The 27,315-nt window shown below is 47.2% G+C and overlaps 2 protein-coding genes and 1 long non-coding RNA gene across 7 annotated transcripts; 2 read left to right on the top strand and 1 right to left on the bottom strand.

The window, feature by feature from the left end:
- Positions 1–5,752: 5,752 nt before the first annotated feature.
- LOC136534416 (GDP-fucose transporter 1-like) lies at positions 5,753–7,841 on the top strand. The gene is made up of 2 exons (XM_066526854.1): positions 5,753–5,885; positions 6,289–7,841. The coding sequence occupies exon 2, from the start codon at positions 6,307–6,309 to the stop codon at positions 7,327–7,329; it is 1,023 nt and encodes a 340-aa protein (XP_066382951.1). The 5' UTR covers positions 5,753–5,885; positions 6,289–6,306; the 3' UTR covers positions 7,330–7,841.
- Positions 7,842–16,805: 8,964 nt separating this feature from the next.
- On the bottom strand, positions 16,806–23,940 carry LOC136534419 (uncharacterized). Its single transcript, XR_010778717.1, has 3 exons — positions 23,252–23,940; positions 17,202–17,512; positions 16,806–17,107 (listed from the first exon to the last, which is right to left on the bottom strand). It is a non-coding gene; the product is annotated as an uncharacterized lncRNA (long non-coding RNA).
- Positions 23,941–24,729: 789 nt separating this feature from the next.
- LOC136534417 (chitin elicitor receptor kinase 1-like) lies at positions 24,730–27,017 on the top strand. Of its 5 annotated transcripts, none has more exons than XM_066526857.1 (4): positions 24,736–25,810; positions 26,415–26,451; positions 26,555–26,598; positions 26,692–26,809. In XM_066526857.1, exons 1-3 carry the CDS (start codon positions 25,168–25,170, stop codon positions 26,595–26,597), a joined length of 723 nt encoding a protein of 240 aa, XP_066382954.1. In that variant the 5' UTR covers positions 24,736–25,167; the 3' UTR covers position 26,598; positions 26,692–26,809. The 5 variants fall into 5 exon arrangements, with proteins under 5 accessions (XP_066382952.1, XP_066382954.1, XP_066382956.1 ...); XM_066526859.1 differs by having other exon boundaries at positions 26,550–26,598; XM_066526855.1 differs by lacking the exon at positions 26,555–26,598 and having other exon boundaries at positions 24,730–25,810; positions 26,693–27,017.
- The last annotated feature ends 298 nt before the right edge of the window (positions 27,018–27,315 follow it).

Raw genomic sequence — 27,315 nt, 5'->3', positions numbered from 1 at the left:
ATCTGCCATACCCGAACAAAACGACGCAGCCTCCCACGTGCATCCGATATCCAACAGTGTTGTGAGCACCTACCATCATCATGTACCCGTCGGCGTGGACAAGACTTAGAAGCATACATACTCTCTCCCTCTCACTTGTAAGACCATCCCCTTCATCGATAAAAGGGGATGCGCTCTCTCCCAACATTAAAGTTATTCTATTTTCACTAGATCAATCAAGTTCCCTAGTACACAACCACAGAACCGCCAAGTTCAAACCTCAAGCACACGCTTGAACACTTAGCTCATAGCGGGGCTCCCGTCACTCTCGGCCGCTCTGACCGGAGTCTGATTGGACCTCTTGTACCCCCATGTTTCTCCTTCTCGTTTGTAACCATACTGCAAACTTCGAGCACCTGAGCTCAGGAATAAAGTCATCGACCGACTCAAACTGGACGTAGGGCACATTGTCTAAACCAGTATAAACCATGTGTCATTGAGTGTTAGACCACCTCCGATCACAACGTACGATAAAACTACAAATATTTACTTGTTGGTCATTTTCTACACCGACATAGGCCTTTTGCTTTACCCTTGCATTTCACTTACCACAAAGCAACGTAAAATATAGGGTGGGAGTCAGTGACCAGTACAAATCGTACCGAAAGATATTTGGCAAGTTTGGATATCATCTATGACGACGACAATGGAGATTAGAAGGATTATGTGGTATCATTCCTACGCTCAAGTTTGGTTGAGGAGATGAAGTCTACGTCCGCTGATACTCTACGCCTACTCTGATGATTGCCCGTGAAGGAGGAACCTTCACCCGCCGACGCACTATGTCTACTCCATGGTTTCCAATATCGACCGAAATTTTCTGATATTTCCGATATATCCTCTTTATTCGTAGGTGCCGATAAGAAAATATCTATCTTTTTCGTATAAATTTTGTTTAAATTTATTTAAATTCAAATTAAATTTTATTTGAATTTAGTCCGATATTTCCGATATATCATGTTTATCGTCTTTATCTGTAATTTCCGAAAATGAAAACCTTACTCTACTCTGATGTTGATCTGTGTGTATTTTCGCTAGTATATGTTGTACTTAGATGTGTTACCAAATGTTGTAATATCTTGTAAATTTATAATTTCGCGATGTATGAACTGTGATATCAACCGAATAATGATATTGTGAGAGGTTGGTCTTCTTGGACTATCATATCATGACGAGAAAATCGTGGATCATTTCACTCGGGCCGTGTTCAACGACGCGCGGTGAGGGCTAAGCGAGACTCGTCGGCGTGGAGGTACGTGCTGTCGTCCTCGAGGCTCCACAGGCGGACGTGTGTCCGGTCGGGGAAGAACTCCATCGCCGCTGACTCTGGTGACGGGGCGGAGGCGGACGGTGGCGTGGGTGTGGGTGTGGGTTTTCTCGACGGACGATGGCGAGGGTGGGTTTTCTCTCGGCGGACGGTGGCGAGGGTGGGTTTTCTCGGCAGTCGGTGCTGCTCCGATGGCTAGCGGAGACCAGCCGGAGAGAGGAGAGGAGAGCAGGTTGTTACTCGTTGCGACAGTTAGTTTTGCTTTGGGCGCCGAGCCGAGCAAGGCCGGGCGGGCAGGGTATTTGTATTTCATTTTCAGCAAACAAGATGGCAAGTCGGTTGCTGAATATGCCAGCTGTCCATTGGCAGGCAGGGCCAGACGGGATCGATCGGGTGCTAGAGGCACTGGCCCGTGGGACCGACCGACCGAAGAAGCTGACGTCGTTGGCGCCGAGGAGGAACCGAGGAATGAAGAAGACCCAGAAGAACTGAGGGCCCGTTTGGCACAGTTTATACCGGCTCCGGCTTACCCGACGAAAACACTGCAGCACACTGTAGCAAAAAGCCGGTTTTCTCTCTCCTCCCCTCCCCTCTCACTGACATCGGCACTGTTCATTGAAGCCGGAGAAGCTGTTTTCCTGGCTTTCCCCCGCTTTGCTACAGTACACGTGCTACAGTGAGGCGAAAAAGTAGGAGAGAGAAAACCGGCTTTTTGCTACACGTTGCTACAGTGTTTTCGTCAGATAAGCTGAAGCCGGTTGAAGCCGTGCCAAACGGGCCCTGAAGCATGCATGTTCCCGAGAGAGGAACCCACCCGTACTGCACTTTTGTTATTCATTTGAGATGAACAAGTAGACGACAGTTAATGTTAGAAACTATCCTACTTATCTGCTCTGCCCTTCATCTCTACAGGCCACAATGATACTTAGGCCCGTTCGGCCGGTAGAATTTTAGCTGAAACTGGCTGAAAAACACTGTTCTGGCTGAATTGTTGTGAGAGAAAAACACTGTTCCGGCTGAAAAAAAGAAGTCGAACAAGCCGAATATGGGGTAAGCCGAACGGAGCCTTAACATATATTGCTCACATGTTTGGTCAGATCCTTCATTAGCAGAGTGTGGTGTCTATTAATGACTAATACTAACAGTTAATGGCCTTTGAAGTGTGGAATTCTGAAGTGCTAATTAGTGAAACTATAATATACTTTGTGCACAATTTATTTTGTTTCTGGTTGTGAAAGAAACTGGTGGAGCAGTGGAAATGATGTGAATTCAGTTTTGTACCTAAAACTCGATAGTTAATATCAGTGGCATGTTATCCTTGAGTGTTTATATATGGATAAACAGATGTGCTAAAATCTGACAGCAGTGCCTATAAGCTACCATTTAGAATTTTAGACTAGTACAACAAGATCTGTAAAATACCTGCAAAACATACTAAAAAGTATTTTAGACTAGTACAACAATATAGTATTTGATGCCTGAAAGTCTGTTTATGTGGCTATCATACATCTGAATTTTGGACTTACTAGATCATTTATGTGGACTGCAGCTGCTTGCTTGCTTGTCTGGAGATTGATGAGAACATATGATTTTGCTTGGAGCTGCAGCTGCTTGCTTGCTTGCTTGAGGAGAGGAACAGAGAGAGGTGGTATGCAGAAGGAGACTTCAGTGGTATCATCAAAGTCAGCTTATGTAAGTTTCATATTGTTTCCACCACATTATAATACATGGTACATTATTGAAACAAATGAGAATTCTCTTCACTGGAGGTAAAATGATGCCATCCATGTGCTATGACCATGGGCACATATAGGTCCAGTAATCTGTATTACCCAAATGCAACAGGCCACCTCATGCCATTGGTCTGAATCCAACAGATAGATCTTTTCCTAATACTCCGTCCTAATTTAGGATTAACAACTGCATCTTAAATATCATGGGTTTTGGGGCGACGTATTGTTCCTTGATGACAGTGGATGATCTTTGGATCGCTTTTTCATCTTGTTTAAGAAATTTTTGAATTGAGTGACTCGAACTGTATTGTTAAGAATCCTTCATGTTCAAGCTGGGAGATTCCTCCCCTCGTTCTTATGATTTCTGTGACTCAAGGTGAAAGCCCAATTATTATTTTTAACCTGCTGCCGCTTTTGCTTTACCTCTGAATGACCCCATAGAGTAGGCTCATCTTATCACCTGATGTAGTGCAGCTGGAGTCTCAACTAAAGGATTAGCAGTTTTAAAGAGCTTCTGATTGATAGCTGCCATTCTGATAGATAGCTTCTGATTCATTCCTAGGTTTGTTGATTTATTGTTGCAAGAGAAATAAAATGGTCAGAATGTAAACCTGAAATGATTTGCCTCAGGTACTGAGAAGGCTAGCGCAGAACAGAGAAGCTGCTCGGAAGAGTCGACTGCGGAAAAAGGTGGCCACAAGAACTTCACCAATCCTTTGGTGTTAATAATAACCATGGTAGGTTATCAATAAGTCTCTTATAACTTTTTTTGAGTAAAACGTGTCTAATAACTGGTTGCACCAATTCTGTTGTTGTTCAATACAATAGGCCTACATGAAGCTGGCCCAGTTAGAGCTGGAGCTTCAGCGGGCTCGGCGGCAGGTACATGAAAGAATCTGTTGGTTAAAGCCATTTCAGCAGTCAGTGCTGCATTGACTGATGACTGATCCAGCCAGCTGCTCTCCTTCCTCATAATACCTTATTGTGGAGTGATAATAGTTAGACTTACCTTTCTTTGGCAGTGGTTCCTGGGTAAATATTTGCTTGTTGATTTCAGAGCTAAGCTATAAACTAATGCTACTTATGCTTGTTTTGGAGATTGCATTGTAGCTATGGTGGCGGTATGAGTTCATCAAAAGCAGTGCTTGAGTGGTAGAACAAGAGATCGTCATAGGATTCCAATATATTCTAATATGTAGTTGTTGTTTTTTTCTCAAATACGGAAAAGTCTAATATGTAGTTGTGGCAAAGAGGTTTATTTGCATCATGTACTGGAGGGAACTGTAATGGTGTTTGGTGTTACTTCAATTTGAGTTTTCAAAAAAAATTTCCCAACTTATATTGAACTTGTTTAATATAAGTTCAATATAAATCAAGAAAAATTCCATTCTTGATCATCGTACTGTCGGTAGAGTTTGATTTTTGGCCATAAAACTATCAAAACTGCTTACATTTGGCTATCCAACGATTTTGAAGATGGTTTTTTCTTACACGGATGATACATGGCAATGGGATCTCCATGTCAAGCCTCTTCTCCGTCTACATGTTATTTCTCTCCCTCTCCTCAATCCATGTTTAGTGCTCATTTTTCATTATTTCTTCATTTTCTTTTTTCTATTTTCATTTTCCCATTTTTCCTATTTGATATTTATTTTATTTTACTTTAGCTTCAATTTCTTTATTACTTATATTTCAAATACATGTAGCATACTTTGTGGTGGAACATTAATGAACTTGGAAGATATTTTAAAGTTGGAACATATTTGTCCTAACATGAAACATTTTTCTTTTGAACCTGGAGCATATTATTCTGGACCTGGAACATATTTCGCATAAGTCTGAAACAAATGCTCTTGAAGCTGGACTAATTTTCACTTGAGCCCTTGTTTAGTTTCACCCCAACTTCTAAAAAGTTGCTACAGTACCTGTCACATCGAATGTTTGCGGCCCGTGCATGGAGCATTAAATGTAGACGAAAATAAAAACTAATTGCACAATTTGGTGGGAAATTGCGAGACGAACGTGAATATCTCTCCCAGCCCTAGATATTGTCCAGCTCATAAATTAAATGTTTTCCTTTTACGAGAAAAATTGTATGTCTACAAAATAAAATGTCATCCGAATACTCACAAGGGGTCTTGTTTGAAAGATTGTATTGTAAAATATTCCCTCCATCCCATAAAAAATCGGTATAGGACTCGTGTAGTTTAACTAGTTTTGTTAAACTATTAGCAACATTTAGATATCTAAATAAATTTATTTTGAAAATATATTTAACGTCTATCTAACGATACTAATTATGTATTATAAATATTACTATTATATATATTATCAATTTAAATATTTAAGAATGATATTTTTACATGACAGCGCAATGGGAATTTGATCTAGACGCTCAGATTAAAAACCATTTGTTTTCAAAAAAAACTTCTCAAACATGCTCTACCCGCTAGTCTGTTAAGCGCAGGCTGTGTTTAGTCGTAGGAATTTGGATTTTGGGTTACTGTAGCACGTTCGTTTTTATTTAGCAAATAGTGTTCAAATATGGACTAATTAGGCTCAAAACGTTCGTCTCGCAATTTCTCACCAAACTGTGCAATTAGTTTTTCTTTTCGTCTACGTTTAATGCTCCATGTATGGACCGCAAACATTCGATGTGACAGGTACTGTAGCAATTTTTTGGAAGTTGGGGTGGAATTAAACAAGGCTGACTGAATTAGTGAATTCAGCCACCTGCTGCTCTTCCGTCCTCACCCCAGGGCGCGCCAACTGCGCGACCGCCGCCGCCGCCTACGGCAGGTGCCGAGGTCTTCGTTGGGTCCAGCGCCGGCGACGAGCACCCACAGGTATTCGCACCCTTCCTCTTCCTCTCCTGCTGTGCGAAACCGAGCACCCGAACCCTAACTCAAGCTATTTGGCTATTTGTACTCGGAAGTCGGATCTGATCCAATCACAAGTCTATAAATGCCTGCTAATTTGATTTTTTTTTTTTGAAAAAAATTCGGTGTGCACCATGACTTCCGCCTGCCGTCCCTAAATCATGCCTGTCTAGAATCCAAATAGGTCCGTTTTGCTGTTCCAGGAGCAGCCTGGTCGATGCCACCTTGTTCGTGGATGAATCCAGTGTCAGTTAACACCGTCTGATTCAATCCTGGTTGCTTGATGCCGCCTCATCCATGGATGAACCTAGTGTCACCTGACAATTGATGCCTGGGATCCGGCTTCTGATTTTTCCCTGTGAGTTTTCAGGTCAACGGGGCCTGATTCATGGCGAAGCAAGCGTACGCCACGAGCAGCCTCGTGGTCGGGTACGCGCTGTGCTCCAGCCTGCTGGCTATCATCAACAAGTACGCCATCACCAAGTTCAGCTACCCCGGGCTCCTGACCGCCCTGCAGTACCTGACCTCGGTGGTTGGGGTGTGGGTGCTCGGGAAGCTCGGCTTCCTCTGCCACGACGCCTTCAACCTCCAGACCGCCAAGAAGTTTGCGCCGGCCGCGGCTGTCTTCTACCTTGCCATCTTCACCAACACCCACCTCCTCAAGCACGCAAACGTCGACACGTTCATCGTGTTCAGGTCCCTGACACCTCTCCTGGTGGCTATCGCTGACACCACGTTCCGGAAGCAGCCGTGCCCTTCCAAGCTCACGTTCTTGTCCCTCGTGATCATTTTGGGAGGCGCGGTCGGCTATGTGATGACGGACTCGGCCTTCACCCTCACCGCATACTCGTGGGCGCTCGCTTACCTCATCACCATAACTACTGAGATGGTGTACATCAAGCACATGGTCACCAACTTGGGGCTCAACACCTGGGGCTTTGTGCTCTACAACAATCTTCTTTCGCTGCTGATGGCGCCGGTGTTCGGGTTTCTGACAGGGGAGCACTTGTCGGTCTTCAGAGCCATCGAGTCAAGGGGGCAGAGTTGGTTCGAGCTTGATTCCTTTGTGGCGGTTGCATTGTCCTGTGTCTTTGGTCTGCTCATCAGTTTCTTTGGTTTTGCTGCAAGGAAAGCAATCTCTGCCACAGCGTTCACAGTGACAGGTGTGGTCAACAAGTTCCTTACGGTGGCAATCAATGTGATGATCTGGGACAAGCATGCAAGCACGTTCGGTTTGGTTTGCTTACTCTTCACTCTCGCTGGTGGAGTGCTCTATCAGCAGTCAGTTACAACAAAAGGCAATTCTTCAGCGCAGCGAGAGGCAGCAGCTAAGCAAGGAAGAGGTGATGATGATGTTGTCGAGTTGGATGAGGAGAGCCAGAGGCTGGTTTCATCTCCAAAGGTTATCTGAGGTGCATGATCACCAAAGATCCAGTTTTGTTCGTTTTTCTGGAATAGGCATGCCCACATTTTGAAGATTTGTCATAGTCATATAAGGGTGTACCCAGTGCAGAGAGCTCCCGCTCTGTGCGGGGTCTAGGGAAGGGTGTCAGTGGCAAGCCTTATCCTCGCTTGTGCAATGCGAGGAGACCGCTACTCGAACCCGTGATCTTCCGGTCATAGGCGGTAAGACTCTACCGCTTGCACCAGGCCCGCCCTTCATTTGTCAGTCATATACTGAAGGAAATCCAAGAGGCAGCATTGTTGTTCTAGGAGAGGCTGCAGTAACTTTACATGATACATATTTGGTCTATAGTTGTTTGTCACCATGCCGTGTTTACTAGTAGGCCATGTGATGTTTTATTACTTAGAAATGGCCAACCAATGCAATGACCGTCCTATATGGTTATTGGGACCTATCTGACATTGTATTTTGGTATACCTAATGAGGTGACTATCAGATTACATACAACCTTTCTGACATTTTATGATTTAGCAGTGCATTAGCTTCACAGTTCTGGTATGATCAGATTTTCAGTGGCCCATTTCTTATCGGAGGGCTAAATAAACTACGTATCTGTTTGCGGTATGCATTAAAGTTTGGATATCCTCAGTACAAATTTCACCAGCATTTTTTTTATTGATATGCGTAAGTGTGGATATCTTCAGGATGCTTTGCAGTAAGAGATAACGGCAGCAGTTGATGAGAGACGGCCAAGGTCCGGTGTATTATTCTACAAGGCAATGCCAAAAATTTGTGTTGATTGCTCTCACAAAAAAAGAGAGAGAGTAGTGTTGATGGTTCATATGATAATCGGGTTAATGCTGTTTTTGCAACAGCAGCTAAACTAAACGGTTCCTGGTCCTTGGGTTTTTATGTTGTCGGGTATGTTCTGTTCTAAAACTGGAGTTATGGCGGCAGACCCTTGAGTCCAAAGGTTCCAAAGGTTGTAGAGTAAGTCGAACTAAAGCAAAATACATGTGATGTGACTTTGGCAACGCTACATATGAGGAGGGAGACGTGAGTTTGGAAGGTCAAGTAGTGCCTACGAAAGATACCTTTCGTTATCTAGGATCGGTGCTGCAGAAGGATGAAGATGTTGATGCAGATGTTTGCCATAGGATTAAAACAGGGTGGATGAAGTGGCGTCAAGCATCTAGCATTCTCTGTGACAAGAGGGTACCACAAAAGCTGAAAGACAAGTTTTATAGAACGGCGATTAGACCCGCTATGTTTTTTGGAGCAGAATATTGGCCTACAAAAAGACGACATGTCCAACAACTGAGTGTCGCAGAAATGCGTATGTTGCGTTAGATTTGTGGTCCCACAAGGATGGATCGAGTTCGGAACGATGATATACGTGACCGTCTAGGAGTAGCACTATGGGTGAAAACGGTACGGATATTTTCCGACCGTATTCGATAACGAATCCGTTTATAGGAGTTCAAATCCATCCATATCCGAGCCCGGATATTCAACATTCGATACTGTATCCGTATTTGAATACTCAAATCGCATATTTATGATGTCGATATCTAAACGTATCATATTCGGCAGGTTGACACTGTCCGCATTCGAATTGGAATCCAAACAGAAATATGAAAACAAATATAATATTAGTGATATCCGTCCGTATCCGATCCGTTTTTATTTCTAGATAGCACAAATTGAAGAAAAGCTTGTCCAACATCGGTTGAGTTGGTTTGGCCATGTTCAAATGAGACCTTCAGAAGCACTAGTGCGTTGTGGAGTTCTAAGTCGAGATATCAATGTGAGAAGAGGTAGGGGAAGACCGAAGCTGACATGGAAGGAGGCAATTAAAAGAGATTTAAATGGTTGTGATATACCTAGATATCTTTATTTGGACAGGAGTGTTTGTAAAATAACTATTGACGTGCCTGAACCGTGATTAGGGGCTTGGGCTTCAACTCTAGCTTACACCAACTTGTTTGGACTAAAAGGCTTTGTTGTTGTTGTGTTGTTGTTGGGTTATGCTCTGTTCTACTGTTCTCTAGATTATAATTCTCTAAAGCATGAATTGGTATGATTTGGCATGGCTTCAGAAGGTTTGCCGGCCGAGATCTGCATCTTGAATTGCGGTTAGGATTTTGCTCTCTTGTCATATTAATGGGTTGCATTTACAGATTTTTCTTTCGAGAAATAAATTGGTGATCTGATTGCACTCCCTTGTTCCTGAATCCTCAGCCCTTTCTAAATAAAAGGCTAAGAATATGCGTGGGATGTTTTCTTTTCTTTCTCTTCACACATGCAACCTGTTCGTTTGTTGGTTTCAGCCAAGATTTATCAGTCAATCAACAATGTTTTTCTCTCATAACAAACTAGCACTAGTCAGACTTATCAGCCAAAAACCTGTGAACATACCGATGTTATTAACGGTGAGCTGTGAACATATTGACCTACTCCATCGGTTTTAAACTATAAGTCGTGCTGTTCTAGATACAAAGTTCTCACAAACTTACATGGTGCTTCGTGCTGTTTGGTATTCTGTTAGAAATTTTAGTTCCAAAAGTACGACAGCGTTCAATGGCAGGCCCGAGCTGTGCTGCTTCTTGAAAAATTCGCACCGAAGCTGATTGCAATCACACATCCTGTGTACTATTCTGGCTTCAGGTGGATCAAGCAAGTGGTGAAAAGCCCCAAGCCCCCAACCTCTGGGTCCTCTGCCACCATATTTGACTAGAAGAATCCAACGAGAAAAGAGTCCAGATCCATAAAAAATTTGCTAGAATACATGACAACCAAGCTTAGTGAGCAGTGACAAAAACTGAGTAGAAAACCTGTGGCCCCATTAGATGCTTCACTCATTTATTTGTCTTATTAATAAGATTATTAGACAAGATTTTTTTTTTTTTACAGAAAACTGTGGAGCATAGCTCCCCAGCAAATTTATTGCCAACGTGGGGACCATGACCAAGGCGAGATTCCACTTCGAGTATTTCTGGCCCAGGTTCGAGAACTTCGAACAAACAGTGACTGAGGCATGGAGCAGTCCCATTGAAGCCCATGCGCCGCTGTGGCGGCTAGATGCCAGGCTTCGTGCGCTCGTCAAGGAACTACAGCGACGGTCAGCCACCAAGATCGGGGGATCAGGGAACAGCTTCTCATGGCCCGCGAACTCATTCACCGTCTCGACGTGGCCCAGGACTCACGGGTGCTCTCCGATGCAGAAGCAGCCCTGAGGAAGAGGATGAAAATGCGAGTGCTGGGCCTCGCCTCCTTGGAACGAACCATCGCCAGGCAGCGCTCGCGGATTAGGCACCTGAGCGAGGGCGACGCCAACACTGCCTACTTCCACCTGATCGCAAGAGGAAGAAAGCGCCGGAACTTCATCCCATCTCTCAACGTGGACGGCCACGTCGTTGCGGACCATGACGGGATGGAAAAGGCCATGTTCGAGCACTTCTGCAACGTGTTCGGCACGGCGTCGTCTGGGCGACAACTCTCAACTTCGCCGCCTTGGGGATCCATCCTTTACCTCTTGACGAACTCGACGCAGACACCAGGAGTTGCCAGCAGACAGGGCACCCGGGCCTGACGGGTTCACCGGCATGTTCTATAAAACGGCTTGGCCTGTAATCAAGGAGGACATCATGGCGGCAATCCAGTGTTTCACACAGGGGGACTGCAGAGGACTTGACAGGCTCAACAATGCACTGATTGTGCTGCTGCCTAAAAAGGTGGGAGCGTCTTGCCCGGCTGATTTCAGACCAATTACGATGATTCATAGCTTCGCGAAGTTGATCTCCAAGATCCTTGCGCTGAGGCTCGCGCCAAAGCTCAATGAGCTGGTCGACAAGAATCAGAACGCCTTCATCCGGTCCCGGACGATTCAAGATAACTTCAAGTACATCCGGCGGGCGTCGGTTCTCATAAGGAAGAAAAAGATCCCCACGCTCCTGCTCAAGTTGGACATATCGAAAGCCTTTGATACCCTCTCCTGGCATTTTCTGCTGGAAGTGATGCAAGCAAGGGGGTTCGGACGCAGGTGGTGCCGATGGATCTCAGCGCTTCTGTCAACCGCCTCGTCCAGGATAATCCTTAACGGCCGCCAGGGAACACCAATCAAGCACCTCTGAGGGGTGCGTCAGGGCGACTTACTATCACCGTTACTGTTCATTATTGCAATGGACGTACTGCACAGGATGATTGCCAAAGCCGGCCGAGACGGGGTGTTGCGTCCGATGGAGCCGCGGGAGGTCAGGTACCAGTGCAGCTTATATGCAGATGATGTGATACTTTTCATCAAACCAACTGTTCAAGAGGCAATGGCTGTCAAGGAGATACTGAGGGTATTCGGTGAAGCAACGGGCCTCAAGACTAACCTGGCAAAGTGCTCCGTCACTCCCATCTATGGTGGCGAGGACACATTAGACCACATTGTCGCAATACTTGGCTGCCAGGTTCAGCAATTCCTCATAAAGTACTTAGGCTTGCCGCTCACTACCAAGAAGATACCCAAGGCTGAATATCACTCACTGGTCGAAGCCGTCGCAAGGAAGATGTCGCCGTGTCATGGCTCGCTGATGGCGCGGAGCGGGCGGCTCATATGGATCAAGTCCGTACTCCGGGCGGTTCCAATTTACTCGATGATGGCGGACAACCTACCACCATGTTGGGCGTGGAAAGAGATCGACTCAATCTGCAGAAGGTTTCTGTGGCCTGTGGGTCGGCAAAGACAGCTCGGTGCGCGGCAAGTGTATGGTCGCCTGGGCAACTGCTTGCAAGCCGACGGAACTGGGGGGACTGGGGATCACCGACCTCAAGCTCGCCGGCTTTGCATTGCAAACCAGATGGCTATGGCTGCAGAAAACGGACAGCACGCGCGCATGGAGCGAGCTCCCAATCAACACTGACCAGGAAGTCCAGGCGTTCTTCAGGGCGTCAACGTGCACTGCCATCGGCGACGGTCGGCAAGCTTTGTTCTGGGATGACCGCTGGATCGAGGGAGCCGCGCCTTCAGACATGGCACCAAACTTGGTGCAGTTGGTGCCCAGACGAGTCAGAGCGCGTCTCACAGTGCGCGACGGGCTGTCAGGCAGACAATGGACGCGCGGGCTTGCAGGCAACTTCACCGACATGGCGCTCGCGGAATATCTCGACCTCTGGGAAGCTGCGGAGCACACCGTCCTCACAGACCAGCCGGACAGGACCGTATGGCGATGGACGCCCGACGGGGCCTACAGCGCCAAGTCAGCGTACACTATGCTTCACAAAGGTTCGATCCCGTTCCGAGGCCGCGCCATGATCTGGAAGACATGGGCGCCATTGCGAGTTAAAATCTTCCTGTGGCTTGCCTTTCGGAGGCGTCATTGGACCAATGATCGCTGGGCGAGACATGGACTAGAGGCGAGAGAGGAATGTTACCTCTGCGACCAGGCATTACTGTGCTGCTGCCCCTTCTCAAGAGATGTTGAGCAATGGGTTCGCGAGACTAATCTATTAAGCCTAATTAATCCATTATTAGTCTAATTAGTCCTTGAAACAGCATCCCGTGGGCTAAACTTTAGAGAAAAGGGACTAAACTTTAGAGAGGTGGAACCAAACATCCCCTTAATTAGTGTCAAACATCACATATGACATGGACTAAACTTTAGAAGGTGGAACCAAACACGCCCTTAATTAGTCACGTAAGTAACATATAGTATATCTCCCGTTTAATTTGTGGGGGCATAGAGTACAAAGTACTAAAGATATGAAAAATGAGGAAAAGATCTATTTTTCAAATTTCATTTTTTAATATAAATTTAAAATGATATTAAGTGAATGTGACTAGAAGTCATCTTGCTCGGTGCCCATCACGGATGGTTGACATGTGGCCTACAAATCAATCTCTAGAGTTGCCTTAAATCAAATGATATTAAGGGTCGTTTGGTTTCTTTAGTGATTCTACTTCAGGCTGATCGAACGACATCCTAGAGGTGGATCGACGAGCTGCCATGTCTCATTTTCCTCGATCGCCTTCATCTCCTCCAGCATCGCCCGTCGCCAGTTTCTGTCCCGCTCGGCCAGTGCGAATGTGGGTGGTTCCTCTGCACTAACAAGCAGCAGCTCTGCGTCATTGAGCAGCTGACCAGCTAGTCCTAAGGGTCCTATGCCGATCGCACCTCCTCACATTCGTGGAAGGCATCCACGAACTCAGTGATGTCACTTGGAGGTGAGGCGAACTCGATCGGCGTCGATGGAGTTCCCTGTTCCGCTAGAGTGCTCGGCACAACACCTAGAGTGCTCGGCACCCTGGTTGCAGTGTTCGGCACTACTTCTGGACAACTCATCACAACTCCTATAGTTCTCGGCATCACTATAGGAGTCCTTAGCCTCAGTCTTGGAGTGGTCGGCACCACTGCAAGACCTCTTGGCTCCACCACGGGAGTGCTCGCCACCTGTCCTGGAGTGGTTGCCACCACTATAGAACCTCTTGGCGCCACTCCTGGCATGCTCGACATCCCTCTAGGAGTGCTCGGCATCCCTCCTGAAGTGCTCGGCACAGCCCTAGGAGTGCTTGGCCCTACCGCTGGAGTGCTCAGCACCTCTTCCCCAACGTCTCCACCGTGGATGACCAAGTGCTCGATGATGATGGTGCTGGTGAAGCCGCCAGCTTCCCCCGTGCTCAGACTGGTCTAGTCCCAAGTCGCCTTCTCATCGAACACGATGTCGCGCGAGATAAGCACCTTGTCTCCACGTGGGTCATAGAGCCGGTACGCCTTGGTACCCTCCGCGTAGCCCAGGAACACCATGGGTGTGCTCCTGTCCTCCAACTTGGTGAGGTTTGACTTTGTCTTCCTAACGTGGCCGATGCAGCCGAATGTCCGGAGGAAGGACACGCTTGGCTTGCGCCCATACCAAGCTTCGAACGATGTCTTGCTCGTTAGGGCCTTGGTTGGAGCGCGATTGAGGATGAACACCACCGTGGTCACTGCCTCACGCCAGAACCTTGTCGGCATGCCTTTGGCCTTCATCATGGATCGGGCCATGCCGACCACCGTCTGGTTCCGTCGCTCCACCACACCATTCTGTTGTGGCGAGTATGGCGTGGTGTGGTGTCGCACCACACCCTGATCTGCACAGTATGCAATGAACTCCACCAAAGTGAATTTGCCACCGTGATCAGTCCTCAGCACGTGGAGCTTCTTGCCGCTTTCGGCCTCCGCACGCATCTTGAACTTCTTGATCGCCGCCGCCGCTTCGTCCTTGCTCATTAGGAGTTGCAACCACATGTAGCGATTGCAATCACCCACGAGCAGGAGGAAGTACCACCGACCACCGTTTGTAGCTAGTGTGATCAGCCCACAGAGGTCGCCGTGGACGAGCTCGAGAGCATCCTTCGCGTGATACTTGGCCGTCTTTGGGAATGGTAGCCTCCTCTGCTTCTCGACCAGGCAGCTGTCACACAGCTCGCCTCCATGCTTGATGTGGGGTAGCCCTCGGACCATCTTGTTCAGCTGACCAAGCGCGTCGAAACTGAGATGTCCGAACCAAGCATGCCACATCCACGGTTCCTCGGTGTGCCTTGCCGCCAGGTACACCGGCTGCTCTACCTTCAGGTCAAGCAGGTACAACTAGTTCGGGGACCTCTTCACCTTGGCAAGAAGTCACTACTCCCGGTCCCTGATCCTAAGGACTCCATCCTTGATCAGTACCTCGCTACCGTGCTCATCTAGCTGACCAATGCTGATAATGCTAGAACGCAACTGTGGGATGTAATATACATCCGTTAGCGTGTGGTGCTCCCTATTCTAGCACCTGAAGATGATGGTGTCGTGCCCTTGGATAGCCACCCTTGAGCCATCACCAAACTTCACCGTACCGGTAACATCGTCGTCGAGCTCGGAGAAGGATGCTTTGGAGCCCGTCATGTGGTTGCTAGCACCAGAGTTCAGGTACCACCGCTGCTCCTGGTCGGCGCCCACACATCGGAGGTAGACTTAGGCACGTGGTTCGTCGAGGTTGATAGTCTTCAAGGCCTTCCTAGGTCCTTCCACTATAGTTGCCTCTTCCCTCTCCTCGGCCTCAACGTCGTGTAGTGCACAGAACGTCGCCATCAGGGTAGTGGCCTCATCATCAGCAGCAGCTTGCGCCATATGTGCTTCAGCCTTCTTCTCCTGCTTGTGATTTGGGCACTCCCATGCCCAATGGCCCATCTTCCCACAGCACCTGCAGGCGTTGGGGTCGATCTGCTTTTTCTTCTCTGAAGAAGCCTTGCTGCGGCGCTTGCCATCGCCACCGTGGTTGGAGGAGGCTACCTTCCCAGAGTTCCTCCGAGCAGCCCACTCCTCTTCCGTCAGCAGCAGTTTGCCGCTGTCCTTCGTTGCTGTCGCCTGCTCTAGGCACTCGTCCATCGCCCATAGATGACATGTCACATCTTCAATGGTGAGGATGGACAAGTCCAACATTGTCTCTATAGAGAGAGCGATCTGGATGTACTTTGCCGACACGGAGTAGAGGTACTTGGAGACCGCCTCCTCTTCATCGATGGTGACGCCATGGCTCTTCAGCTTGCTGATGAGCGTCTATAGGCAGTGGGAGAAGTCCTCCACCATTTCACCATCCTTGAACTTGAGGTTGGCGTACTCCTGCTTTAGAAGCTAGATCGTTGCCTTTTTGCGCGGTCGAAACTGACGCGCATCGCCGCAATAGCCTCCCATGCCTCCTTAGCTGAGCTCTTTGCCCCAACGGTTCCCTGTACTCCACTGGTACAACAGCGAGGATAGCCTCCAACGCTGATATGTCATCTTTCTCATTGTCGGTGCCCTTGTCGGTGTCCTTGTCAACAACATTCTAGAGTCGTCAGGCTCTGAGCTTGACCTTCATGGTCACCGACCACTCTCCATAGTTAGTGCGAGTCAACATCGGCCAACTGGTGCCGCTGATTTCTCACACCGTGCGAACAACGACCTTCGGTCATGGCTGGGCAGCCACAACAGTGCCACTGTTGTCGCCCATCTCTGAACCGCCCGTCATCGCCAGCGGTTAGTCTGGCGACGATGCTTGTACGGCTCTGATATCACTTGTTAGCCCATAGGATCACCGGCTTAGGTGAGTAAACCACTCACTGGTCTTGCCGAGCACCCATTAGTGTTGCCGAGCATCCACTAGCTAAGCCGACCATGAACAAGCGTTGTTCGTCCCCACACACTATGGGTAGAGGTTGAAGAAGAGGGAGAATAGAACATACACACACAGTACAAGACACCAGTATTGGCCAAAACCCTGTATGGGAGATGACAAATCTGAACTCTCTTTACTGAGTTGCCGTGATAGTCTATTTATACAACTCTATCCATCTAGTCCTAGTACAACGCACATGTTGCAACAATAACTAGATAACACAGCGGGACTGACTTCTGCGGCTGTCCCTGCATGTGGCTATAGTGCGGCAGGTGAGTCATTCGGTGCCTGCCTCTACAGCAGCTACAATACCACAGCAGGGGACCTTTTCGGCGTCGCCTTCCCTTGCTGTGTGTTCATACAAGAAAGTAGTAGTTCATTCTAACATAGAACTCCCCCTCTTGCGGCTGCTGGTACTCATGGGACTGTTGAGGCCATGTGCATCCTGATCTGCTTCTTCACCCTCCTCATCGCCATCTGCATCTTCATCTCCATCTGCATCTGTATTTAGTCTGGGGATGCATGAGGACCGGCCATCAACTGTCCATCCTTGGTACATCTCTCTTAGGAAGTCAATGTATGCAGGTATGGCCCTCCTGAATTTCTTGCACTCTGGTCTTTTCTGAAATGGAAACATGAAGACATAGAGCAAAATGAGATAGAAATGTATAAACTTATTTAAAATAAAAACCTACAAAGCAAACTTGTTATAGTACCTTTGTGTGTTTGTTCCACCAGTCATCATCTGCTATTACTGCCCCATTTGCGTTTTTGCCTAAGCCAGTATTATTTAGAGTCATCTCATGAAAAGTCCACATGCTCCTGCATTGAGTCCATCTGTTCTTGAACTGTCTGATTTCATGGTAGAGGCCAGTCTTCTCACAATTTGTTTTTTCTGTATTTCCTTGTACCCTCTGCCTATCATTTGTCCATTCGGGCGTTCCCCTGCCCTAATTTGATCAATAGCTAGTTCACAGAATATATATGTGTTGTTCTCATTTGTCCAGTTTGCCTTGTCATAACGGTTCTAGTACAGGAAACATAATTAGGGCCTACTAACTTGCATGGGAGAAAGAACAAAAGAAAGTAGCTGGGTGAAATCCCTTCCTGTAGTGAGCTTTCAAACTAACACTCTAGTAGGTTGGTCCTTAATCAAAGCCTATGTAAACTCAACGTTCAGTACCACAACCAATTCTTAAAAAACCATATCAGATTGCGGCAAACTACCACTGAGATGCAAATGCAAAACTGTAAACACATTGTTGCTATGATGACTGATCAAACACCAAGCTGCACTTACAGTTAAAAAATGAGACGTAAAATTGTTCGACGTGATTGTCCACTAAGTTTGGCATTAGAATAGCATACAGACCCAAAAGCCATTATATGTTGGACAAAAACAATTAGCAAAATGCATTATTCCCCAGTTAGGCATTATTCCCCAGTTCAATTTCTCTATGGATCTTGCACAATCAAACAACCACATAGCTGGAGCAAAGATGCACATTTAAAAGAATGCAAGAAATAAACTATCATACGCTGAACACATTCTTTTTACTTGAAAGGATTTGTGTAGGTCACACAGTAAAGCACGAATTCAAGGTATACAAAAGCACAGCTGGCTTGTTATAGAAATTGACCATATCTAGTGGGGACATCTAATTATTTGCCACTCTTACGGAGGCCGCCTCTCTGATTGCCAACTTTGTGGTGGCAACTACAAAAATGTCCTAGAAAATAGTAACTCGCCTAATATTTTGCCATTTTTGCTGACGTAGCATGCCAGATCAGCCAGCCAGCTTGGGAACGGGCCGTTGACGCTCAAAGACCAAAGGCAAAAGACCATTCTGCCCCCGCCGTGTATTGCTTAACAAGCGCCGTCTCCTCCCATCTGCTCAGTCCACTCACTGCTCTCCACACTTCTTCTTCTTCCTTCGTCTCTCCGTCCTTGGTCGCCGCCGCCCCTCCATTGCCCTCCCCAACCCTAGCCGCCATGTCCCGTCGAGCGAGCTCATCAACGCGTAATAGGCGTCCGCAGCTGCCGGATAGGATAGAGGAGTACCCACTCGGGAGGTAGACAGGGCTCCCCCTCATCATGTGCGAGGAGTGTGGACTACAGAGGGTGCTCGAGCTCGTGGCCAGACAGATGAGAAAGGCAACAAGGGACGCGTCTTCTTCAAATGTCCCAGGAACATGCAAGGGGTAAGCCACATTCTTTGGGTTCCGATTTGTTAGGGTTTTGAATCGATTATCACATCAAATATGTTTCCATGTGTTTAGGTTCCAGGATCTTGTAGGTTTTTTGAGTGGCAGCGAGAGTACCTGGCCATATTGGTGGACCAGGGGAAGATTGTGATGAATCTAGAACAATATGGCGCAGTAGAGGAAGAAGCTGATTCAAGGGCACTGGTGCGTGTGCAGAAGAACTCAATGGAGGTGAAGCTGGATGCTTTGGTTGGCGCAGTGAAGGCTTTGAGCTTGGTCATGGGTGCTGGTGTAGTGGTTGGAGCTATGTATGTGATGTAGTAGTTCTTTGTTAGTTTTACTAGTTGTTAGTTCCCTTGTTTGTTAGTTGAACTACTTCAAGCTGTATCTTAGTTGAGTAATAAGTTCTGTGTTTCAGTATGAGTCTGACCAATTAGTGGGCATATATGTGTGAAAATGTTGAATGGTTAATGGAATATTGTTTCTGTTATTCCACTTGTACATGATATCAAAAAATAATCACTGCAAGACCACTGATATGCTCTTGACAACCATAGCAAGTTCAATCTGCATACATGACACAACCCTAGCAAAGTCATCACAAGTTGTTCAGGCCTATAAGGCAATATATTACACGTTGTCCATTCAACTTACAATACCATAACAAGTTGTTCATGCACCTTTCAATGACATAACAAAGTTCCCAAGATATGGATCACACGGATTCATTGCTTCATCAGTTTCACCTTTGTGGCTAGCTGCTTCCTCCTAGGGGTCATCTTCTTGGCTGGTGCAGGGTTTGGCAGAGATTCAGCCTCTGGAATGATCATTTCAAGGGGTTGTGGAGCTTCCAAGTTCAACCTCCTGCATTTGAAAGTGGTTTAGTGAGCTGTTGTCGAGATGGCAAGTTCCTGAGTCACAATTTAGGTTCAGATTTTACCTTGCTATTGCTGCTTCCTCTACCTCTCTTTCCCTTGCTAACTGCTGCCCTTGTTCTTGGAGTCCTTGGTGATGGTGTTGCTACTACTGGTGGAGCTGGTGAAGGCTCAGGCTGCTGCTGCTGGTGGTGGAGCTAGTGAAGGCTCAGGTGCTGCTGCTGGTGGAGCTAGTGAAGGCTCAGGTGCTGCTGCTGCAGTTTCACTAGCTGGAGCAGGTTCATACTCCTTGTCAGCACCCTTCTTTGGCCCCTTTTTGGTCTTTGTCTTTCTTGTCCTCTTCCTGCAATTTCATTAGGTTAGTTAATAATGGTAAAAGGATTTCAGCAAAGGTAGGTTAGTAAGTTACCTTTTTTGGTGCCACTTAGTGGGCACCTCCAACTGGTCCTTCTATGGCCTAATTCACCACAACCCTTGCAAGTAACCTATCTTGTGGCTTTGCCACTTCTCTCTCCAAGCATCCCGTAACCCTCTTCTTCCTTTGCCTCCCAAGTCCTCTTTTCTTTCCAATTGGTGGAAGAAGCTTGAATCCCTTCTCAACTATTGGTCACTGGCTCTTATCAGTGATGACAGGAATCATTCCTGCATATGCTGCTTGGAACTTGTGCACTGAGTAGGCCACATCCATATATTGCTCCATATTTAGCTACCTTTCAGCTGTTATGACTGCCGGTGCATGGGGATAGGGCTTGCCACTCACTTGCCACTCTCTGCATGTACACTCATGTTGGTCCAGGTAGACAACATGCCTCTTGACAACTTCATCATTGTACATGACTATCACCTCTGTTTGGTTGGGTCCACCCTTAGTTGCCTTTAGTGGTTCAGTCCCTTTGAGGCTACATTAGTTGATGAATTATTGCTGGTAGTATGAATCCTTTTAGGGCCTTGGATATCTTCCTTCTCTTCTCAAAAGTACCAGTGTCTTGTGGCCTAATAGCATCAGCTAGAATGTCTAATGGTAGATCTTTGTGTGCTTGGATCCATGCATTCCAGATTCAGCCAAATTCTAATTTATGAAGTCACACTTGATCTCTTCCTTGAATCCACTCCCTGGCCCACAGTAAACTATGATGATCCTTCAACCATGGAACAACTCCTGAATAGGCTTCAATAACTTTGTCCATCAATTTATTGAACTTCTCTACTGTGCATGCCCTTGCTGCTAGCCACATGTACTTGGCATAGGCATTTCCTGTAAACCTTTTCTTCATATTTTCCATGAGATGCCTGAAACACTCTCTCTGCTCTGCTCCAGGGAAAACCTTTTTCACAGCTGCTTCTGGCCCTTTGCAGGCATCAGTGCATATAGCCAAGTGGTTCATTGGCCCTAAAGCTTTTTCTAACTGTTCCATAAACCAAGTCCAATTATCCTTGGTCTCTGAATCAAAGAAGCGAAAAGCAATTGGGTACAACCAATTATGGCCATCTATTGCATTGGCTGCACGCATATGGCCATTCTACTCACCATTGAGAGCAGTTGAATCTACACTAATATAGGGTCTGCAACCATCTCTAAATCCATCTATACTTGCTTTGAAGGCACAAAAAATCTACTAAAGTGTACCTTGCCTTCCACAGTAACTGTATCTATCTCAACTACACTACCAGGAGACCTAAGCTCAATCTCAGCCTTGAATCTAAACAAATAATCAAAACAATCATCCCACTTACCAAATAATTTATCTACAACCCTTTGTCTCCCATAAAATATAGTCTGATATGAATCTTATGTTGTACTTCTTCTCTAACTCTTCCTTCACAGCTTTGGGACCCATCTCTGGATTATCCTTCAATAGTGGTATAGCCCTCTCAGCAATCCACTTCTAGGATGCCATCCTCCCAAGAACTCTACTCTTTGAAGGACACTTGTGGGTACCCTTATTGATTTGGATCTGCACATACATGAAGAAATATCAAAAATAGTTAAGATAAATTCAGATACAACATGCAAATATCAGAAATAAGGTTACATCAAAAGGACAAAAAAAGTGTTAGTATTGGTACCCTGACACTGCCATCCTTCTGTGTCCTAGCTCTAATTTTCTATGGGTAGCCCTTGGAACTGCAGTAGCCCCTAAACCTCTCCTTGTGAGACTTCTCTGTCCCCAATTGAAAACTCATTCACAATAGCATGCTGCTTGATTGCCATCCTAAAATCATCCATGCAAGGATATAGTGTCCCAACACTCATGTCAGGGTTGTCTCTATCCCAACCAAACATTGGCTCATCTCCTAGGTCATCATTAACAGGGATTGCTGCCTCATTCATTTCATCCTCCACATCAGCAGGTATGTTAGGAATAGGAACCCTCATCTGCTGCCTTGAATCCAAAAGCCTCATAGATTTGATCCTCATCTACCACAACATTAGCTTCACCATCACAGTTCTCATCAGCTAATATAGTCAATGTGTTCCAATCAACCACATTTTTTTCAGCTCTACCTTCTTTAGGAGTACTACAAGTGTCACCTAAGCCTTCTGCATTCTCTGCATGTCCTGCATTTGTCACACCAGATTGGGCAGCAGTAGTAGAAGACCCACCTTTGTTTGCTCTGCTAACAACGTCATTCAGACCAACCGCATCTTTCTCAACAACATCACAGCTAACATGCATTACCTTCTCATCCATCCTAGACATTATCATCTCCTTAAACTGATCACTGCTAGTAACCTTCCACTCTATTCCACTTGTCAATGTCAACACCCCAAATATGCAGTTGCTGACTGCGGCCCCAAATGATCTTGCTGCTGGCCATATCATCTACAAAGCCATTCAGTGTGTACACATTGCTACTGTCAAACCACAGGTCATGTTCTTGAGCATCTAGGTCAACCACTCCATAGTCTCTAACCAAAGTGTATTTATCAATGCTAACATAGATTCTAAAAGCATTGCCAGGATCAATCCTGACAGTGACAAGCAAAACAAACAAATTGGGAGTTAGGACATCCCTCACATACATACCATAACAATGAAACATACCACGGGGGCATGGGAGACCACACCATCGTGGCTAATGGTTTGCTCTACATCCGAATCCTACATCAACACACGAAAATTAGGAAACCCTAGCATCAGGAGGAAGTAGATCACAGATGCCGCGCGTAGGTAGAAGAAGGAAGTAGATCTAACCTTGCAGGTGTCGTGCCGTCCTGCGACTTGGCGCCGTCGTTGAGCTCCCGCCTGCCCGCCTCGAGCTCCCGCCTGCCCGCCTCGAGCTCACGCCGCCACGGGGAATGAAAGGGGAGGGACGGGAAAATAGCGAGTGGACTGAGCAGATGGGAGGAGACGACGCTTGTTAAGCAATACACGGCAGGGGCAGAATGGTCTTTTGCCTTTGGTCTTCGAGCGTCAACGGTCCGTTCCCAAGCTGGCTGGCTGATTTGGCATGCCACGTCAGCAAAAATGGCAAAATATTAGGCGAGTTACTATTTTCTAGGACATTTTTGTAGTTGCCACCACAAAGTTGGCAATCAGAGAGGCGGCCTCCGTAAGAGTGGCAAATAATTAGATGTCCCTATCTAGTGCCCAAATCCCACACAACATATGATATCTTTTGAATTACTAACAGAGCATGCATAACAACAAAATGATGTACTAGAGCATGGATTTGGAAATTACCGAATGGGGGACGTTGTCGTCTTCTCCTTCGATCCCATCACGGCCGCCGATGACCTGTGGAACGGCGGACGTGGCTCCACGGGCAACGCGGTTAGGAATCAATGGCGCACGGCCTCCGCCGCTCATTCCCGGTACCCCAACATGGGGACCAGATCCAGTTCCCGCAGACCTACTGTGGCGACTGGCTGGGCGACCTGCACCGCCGGATGTGCCCCCACCTTCGGCAGGCCAAGGAGGCTGGATTGCACTGTGACCCGATCTGGCGCTTGGGCCAAAAGGGGGTAATGCTTGCTCGCTGCGCCCTTCTTCTGACTGCTGATAGCCCGAGTAGGATTCAAGGTAGGGGAAGGCGTCCACCTGGGAGTTGAGATCTAGGTTCTCCATGTGCGCCTGGGGAGTAGAGAGGCTGGGAGCCGCCAGCGCGTCGGGGAAGAAGCCGTAGTCGTCGGCGTCGCTGGCGGCGGCGGCGGAAGCAGAGAAGGTGCGAGCCATGGAAGAAGAAGAGGATTGAGAAAAGTAGTCGCGGTAGCCGTGTCCATGCCCGGCCATGGTGGATCTCGTCTGGAGGAGGAGGGCTGGCGGCGGGGGACGTGGAGAGGAGCAGGGAAGGCGGCGGCGACGCAGGGAGCGTCTGCGAGCGAGATGCGAGCGAGGGGGAGCGAGCGCGAATCACGAGCGAATGCGGGCAGAGGGAGAGAAAGCGGGCGGGTGTGGAAATTAACGAGGGGTATCATGTAAGCTATACACTTACCACTAAACTTCAGTGACCTCTTTAGAGGGATGTTGGTATTTTAGTCACTAAAAGTGACTAAACTTTAGTCACTAAATTTTAGAGGAGTGAACCAAACAGCCCCGAACAACTTTAGAGAAAAGGATAAAAACATCCATAATATCATACAAGTGTATTATAAAAGTATATTTTAAGATGTTGGTATTTTTTTTATAAAATAAAATTGAGCAAATTTAAATAATTAATTTACGATAATTTTAAAAATTAATTCAATTTGGGACGGACGTTGTAATCAAGCAGCAGCATGTACTGACAAGCGTGACGACAGGAGCAGTCCTGGACAAATATCGCTTCCCGGAGAAACCTGACGCAGTGACGCTAGTGCCCCGTGCACTGATCACTGATGTATTACGGATCTAGGTCAGTTTCAAATGGGATTTTATAGAGTTTTATGGATATTAAATATGTTGACATGGTATTGTTTTGATGAAGAGAGAGAAGATAAAAGTTTCATAGGAGTAGAGAGAGTTTCATGGGGATAAAACTCTTCTGCACTGTTTTCAAAATATGGGTGTGTTGAAAACTAGGAGATAAAAACTCCACTGAGACTGGCCTTAAGCTAATGATAATCCTTGGTAATGACAAACGGATTAGTGCCCAGGACAAAAGCGAAACATCCCCGAATGGGACAGCATCCCGTGAGCCGTGGCCGACTAGCCCAAAATTATTCCAGATCCCTTTGACGACGGGTTGTCCACGGCGGCGCCGCCGTTGCTGGCCCCGTCGTCGCTGGCGACTTCACCACGGGCACGGCGCCTCCCCGGAACGACCTTCCACGTGGTGGGCCCGCCCCCCGCGTTCTATTTCACCTGTCTCTGTCTGTCCGTTGGCCGCGCATCGAACCCCCACCTGCCAGTGTCACCGCGAACACGGGGGGTGGGCCCACCGGGAGCCCCCACGACCCTGTGCTGTGCGCGCCCGGGGTCAAACTCCCCGCGGCGTTGTCGCGCCCGTCGTCGCCGCGTGCTGTGCTGTGCTTTGCTCTGCTGCTGCTTCACCCCCACCTCTCCCCCCCAAACTCCCCGCACCGCACCTCCCCCAGCTCCTCCTCCTCCTCGAATGGCTACACGCTTCCGCGGCTAGGGTTTGCCTCCTCCTGACCTCCTCCTCCTCGCCGTCCGTCCACATGGCGCCACCACACGTCCTCATGCGGCTCCTCCTCCTCTCCGCCGCGGCGTCGGCCGCGGCGGCGGCGGGGGACGGCTGCTCCACCGGCTGCGACCTCGCGCTCGGCTCCTACCTCATCTCCCGGAACCAGAACCTCACCTACATCGCCAGCCTCTTCGACATCCCGAACTACAAGACGCTCGGCCTCTACAACACCAAGTACCCCAACCTGGACTACATCCAGGCCGGCGACAGACTCAACGTCTCCTTCACCTGCGGCTGCAACACGTTCCCCAACTCGGCCGCCACCTACCTGGCCGGCTCCCTCCCCTACAAAGTCTCCACCGGCGATACCTACACCACCATCGCCGGCCATTTCAACAACCTCACCACATCCGACTGGCTCGCCCGAACCAACACGTACCCCGAGAACAACATCCCCGACACCGGCACCGTGAACGTCACCGTCAACTGCTCCTGCGGGGACACCAACATCTCGCCGTACTACGGGCTGTTCCTCACCTACCCGCTCACCGGCCTGACCCTCGCCGCAGTCGCCGCCAACTACAGTTTCAACTCGTCGTCGCAGCTGGAGCTGCTCCGCAAGTATAACCCCGGCATGGACACCGCTACAAGCGGGCTCGTTTTCATCCCCGTAAAAGGTGAGAATTTCTAGCTCCTGCTGTTGTGTCATGTCAATTGCGGGGGATTCAGTTCAATTTTAGCTTAGCTTAGCCAGAAATGTAGGAGTTCGGGGGGTTATTACTGCAGGGAATTGTGGGTGTTCTGTAACCAACTGAACTGAATGGTAATCTAGGCTGCTAGCTTCGATTTGAGGTGTTTTCTTCATATTTGTATTAGCTAATTATTCTTATATACAGTTGCATGGATTGTGTTTGTCTGTTTGCAATTAGATGAAGTACCGACTGAATTCTTTATGGCACTGTGGTTGACATAGTCCTAAATTGTTTGATGTTTGATGCATGCTACCGATTCCATTTGTTGGTTCATGGCCTCTCTTCATGCATATGTAAGAAGTCAAAGTTTCCAAGTCTTAGTAGAAAAATTCCCTTGGAATCCTCAATGCATCTGCACATGTCTGATAGTATGCAGTTGCAGGGCTGGCTTCATTCTGTGAACTGTAGTTATTTTGTTGCATTTTAACCTTGAAAATGCTGTTAGCATTAACGCGAACTCTGTTGGATTGATCTTTTCTTGCTAAAATGGTTTGCTCTGCCTTTTTTCTTCTTCCTTTTGCTCCTCCAGATCCCAATGGAAGTTACCGTCCTTTAAAATCATCAGGGTAAGTTTTGCTGCCAGCTGTATTGCATCGTACAATATTCACTTGAATATTATCAACTCTTCTGCACTCATGCTGATAAGCATCCTCATCTTGTGCAGTACAGGCAGCTTCTGTTCTTTTGCAAGCTAATTGTGCTTCCGCATTAAGGTTTTTGCAAGAAAAACTGGATGCCAGCTATTCTTTTGAGAAAAAAGGGTGAATCTTTTACACATTGTCAATCTCATCATCGATTCTGGCCAGGAAATGGAGGTTCTGTAGCAGCTATAGTAGGAGGAGTATTTGGTGGTGTTGCTGTTCTGGTCCTGGTTGTCGTGTTATCTATCATGTTCTATAGGCGAAGAAAGGCAAACAGGGCTGCCCTACTTCCATCTTCTGAAGACTCTACCCAACTTGGTAATGACATTGTATGCTTGTCTTTCTATGTATATTATCCCACGACAGAAAATTATTTTTTAACATCTTCTGTACAAAAAATGAACATTCGTAATTCTGATTCCACTGTTGCATGTTCATTTTTTTCCTTTGTTCATATCAGGAATGTACAAGCATAAATATTGGTTTCGGTGTTTTGAGGTTCTGATGCTTTCGATTTGTAGAGGATTACCCTGTGAAGCTATTATTTATCTGTCTGGAAACCTGAAAATCTTGTTTAGTAAAAGTTTGTGTCCTATGTGTTTTTTTATGCGCTAAAAGGTCTCTGTTAGGTTTCAAGCACCCATAAGTGTACTTCTTAGCACACAGAAGAGTTAACACCCTTGAATACCGTGCCCTCTTCCCATTATTTCCATAAGCGTACAATGGGAGTGGAGCTTCCACAGCTTTCTGAACTACTACTATTTATTTTTCTCCAGCTACTACATCCAT

This window comes from Miscanthus floridulus, unplaced genomic scaffold (assembly GCF_019320115.1).
Source record: "Miscanthus floridulus cultivar M001 unplaced genomic scaffold, ASM1932011v1 os_1922_1_2, whole genome shotgun sequence".
Lineage (NCBI taxonomy): Eukaryota > Viridiplantae > Streptophyta > Magnoliopsida > Poales > Poaceae > Miscanthus > Miscanthus floridulus.
The sequence above is the reverse complement of the archived record's forward strand: the minus strand, read 5'-3'. Positions and strand labels throughout refer to the sequence as shown.

Coding starts and splice junctions, on each gene's coding strand:
- LOC136534416 (XM_066526854.1), top strand. CDS start 6,307: ATGGCGAAGCAAGCGTACGCCACGAGCAGCCTCGTGGTCGGGTACGCG.
- LOC136534417 (XM_066526855.1), top strand. CDS start 25,168: ATGGCGCCACCACACGTCCTCATGCGGCTCCTCCTCCTCTCCGCCGCG. Junction 25,811..26,414: donor CGTTTTCATCCCCGTAAAAG/GTGAGAATTTCT, acceptor TTGCTCCTCCAG/ATCCCAATGGAAGTTACCGT. Junction 26,452..26,692: donor CGTCCTTTAAAATCATCAGG/GTAAGTTTTGCT, acceptor ATTCTGGCCAGG/AAATGGAGGTTCTGTAGCAG.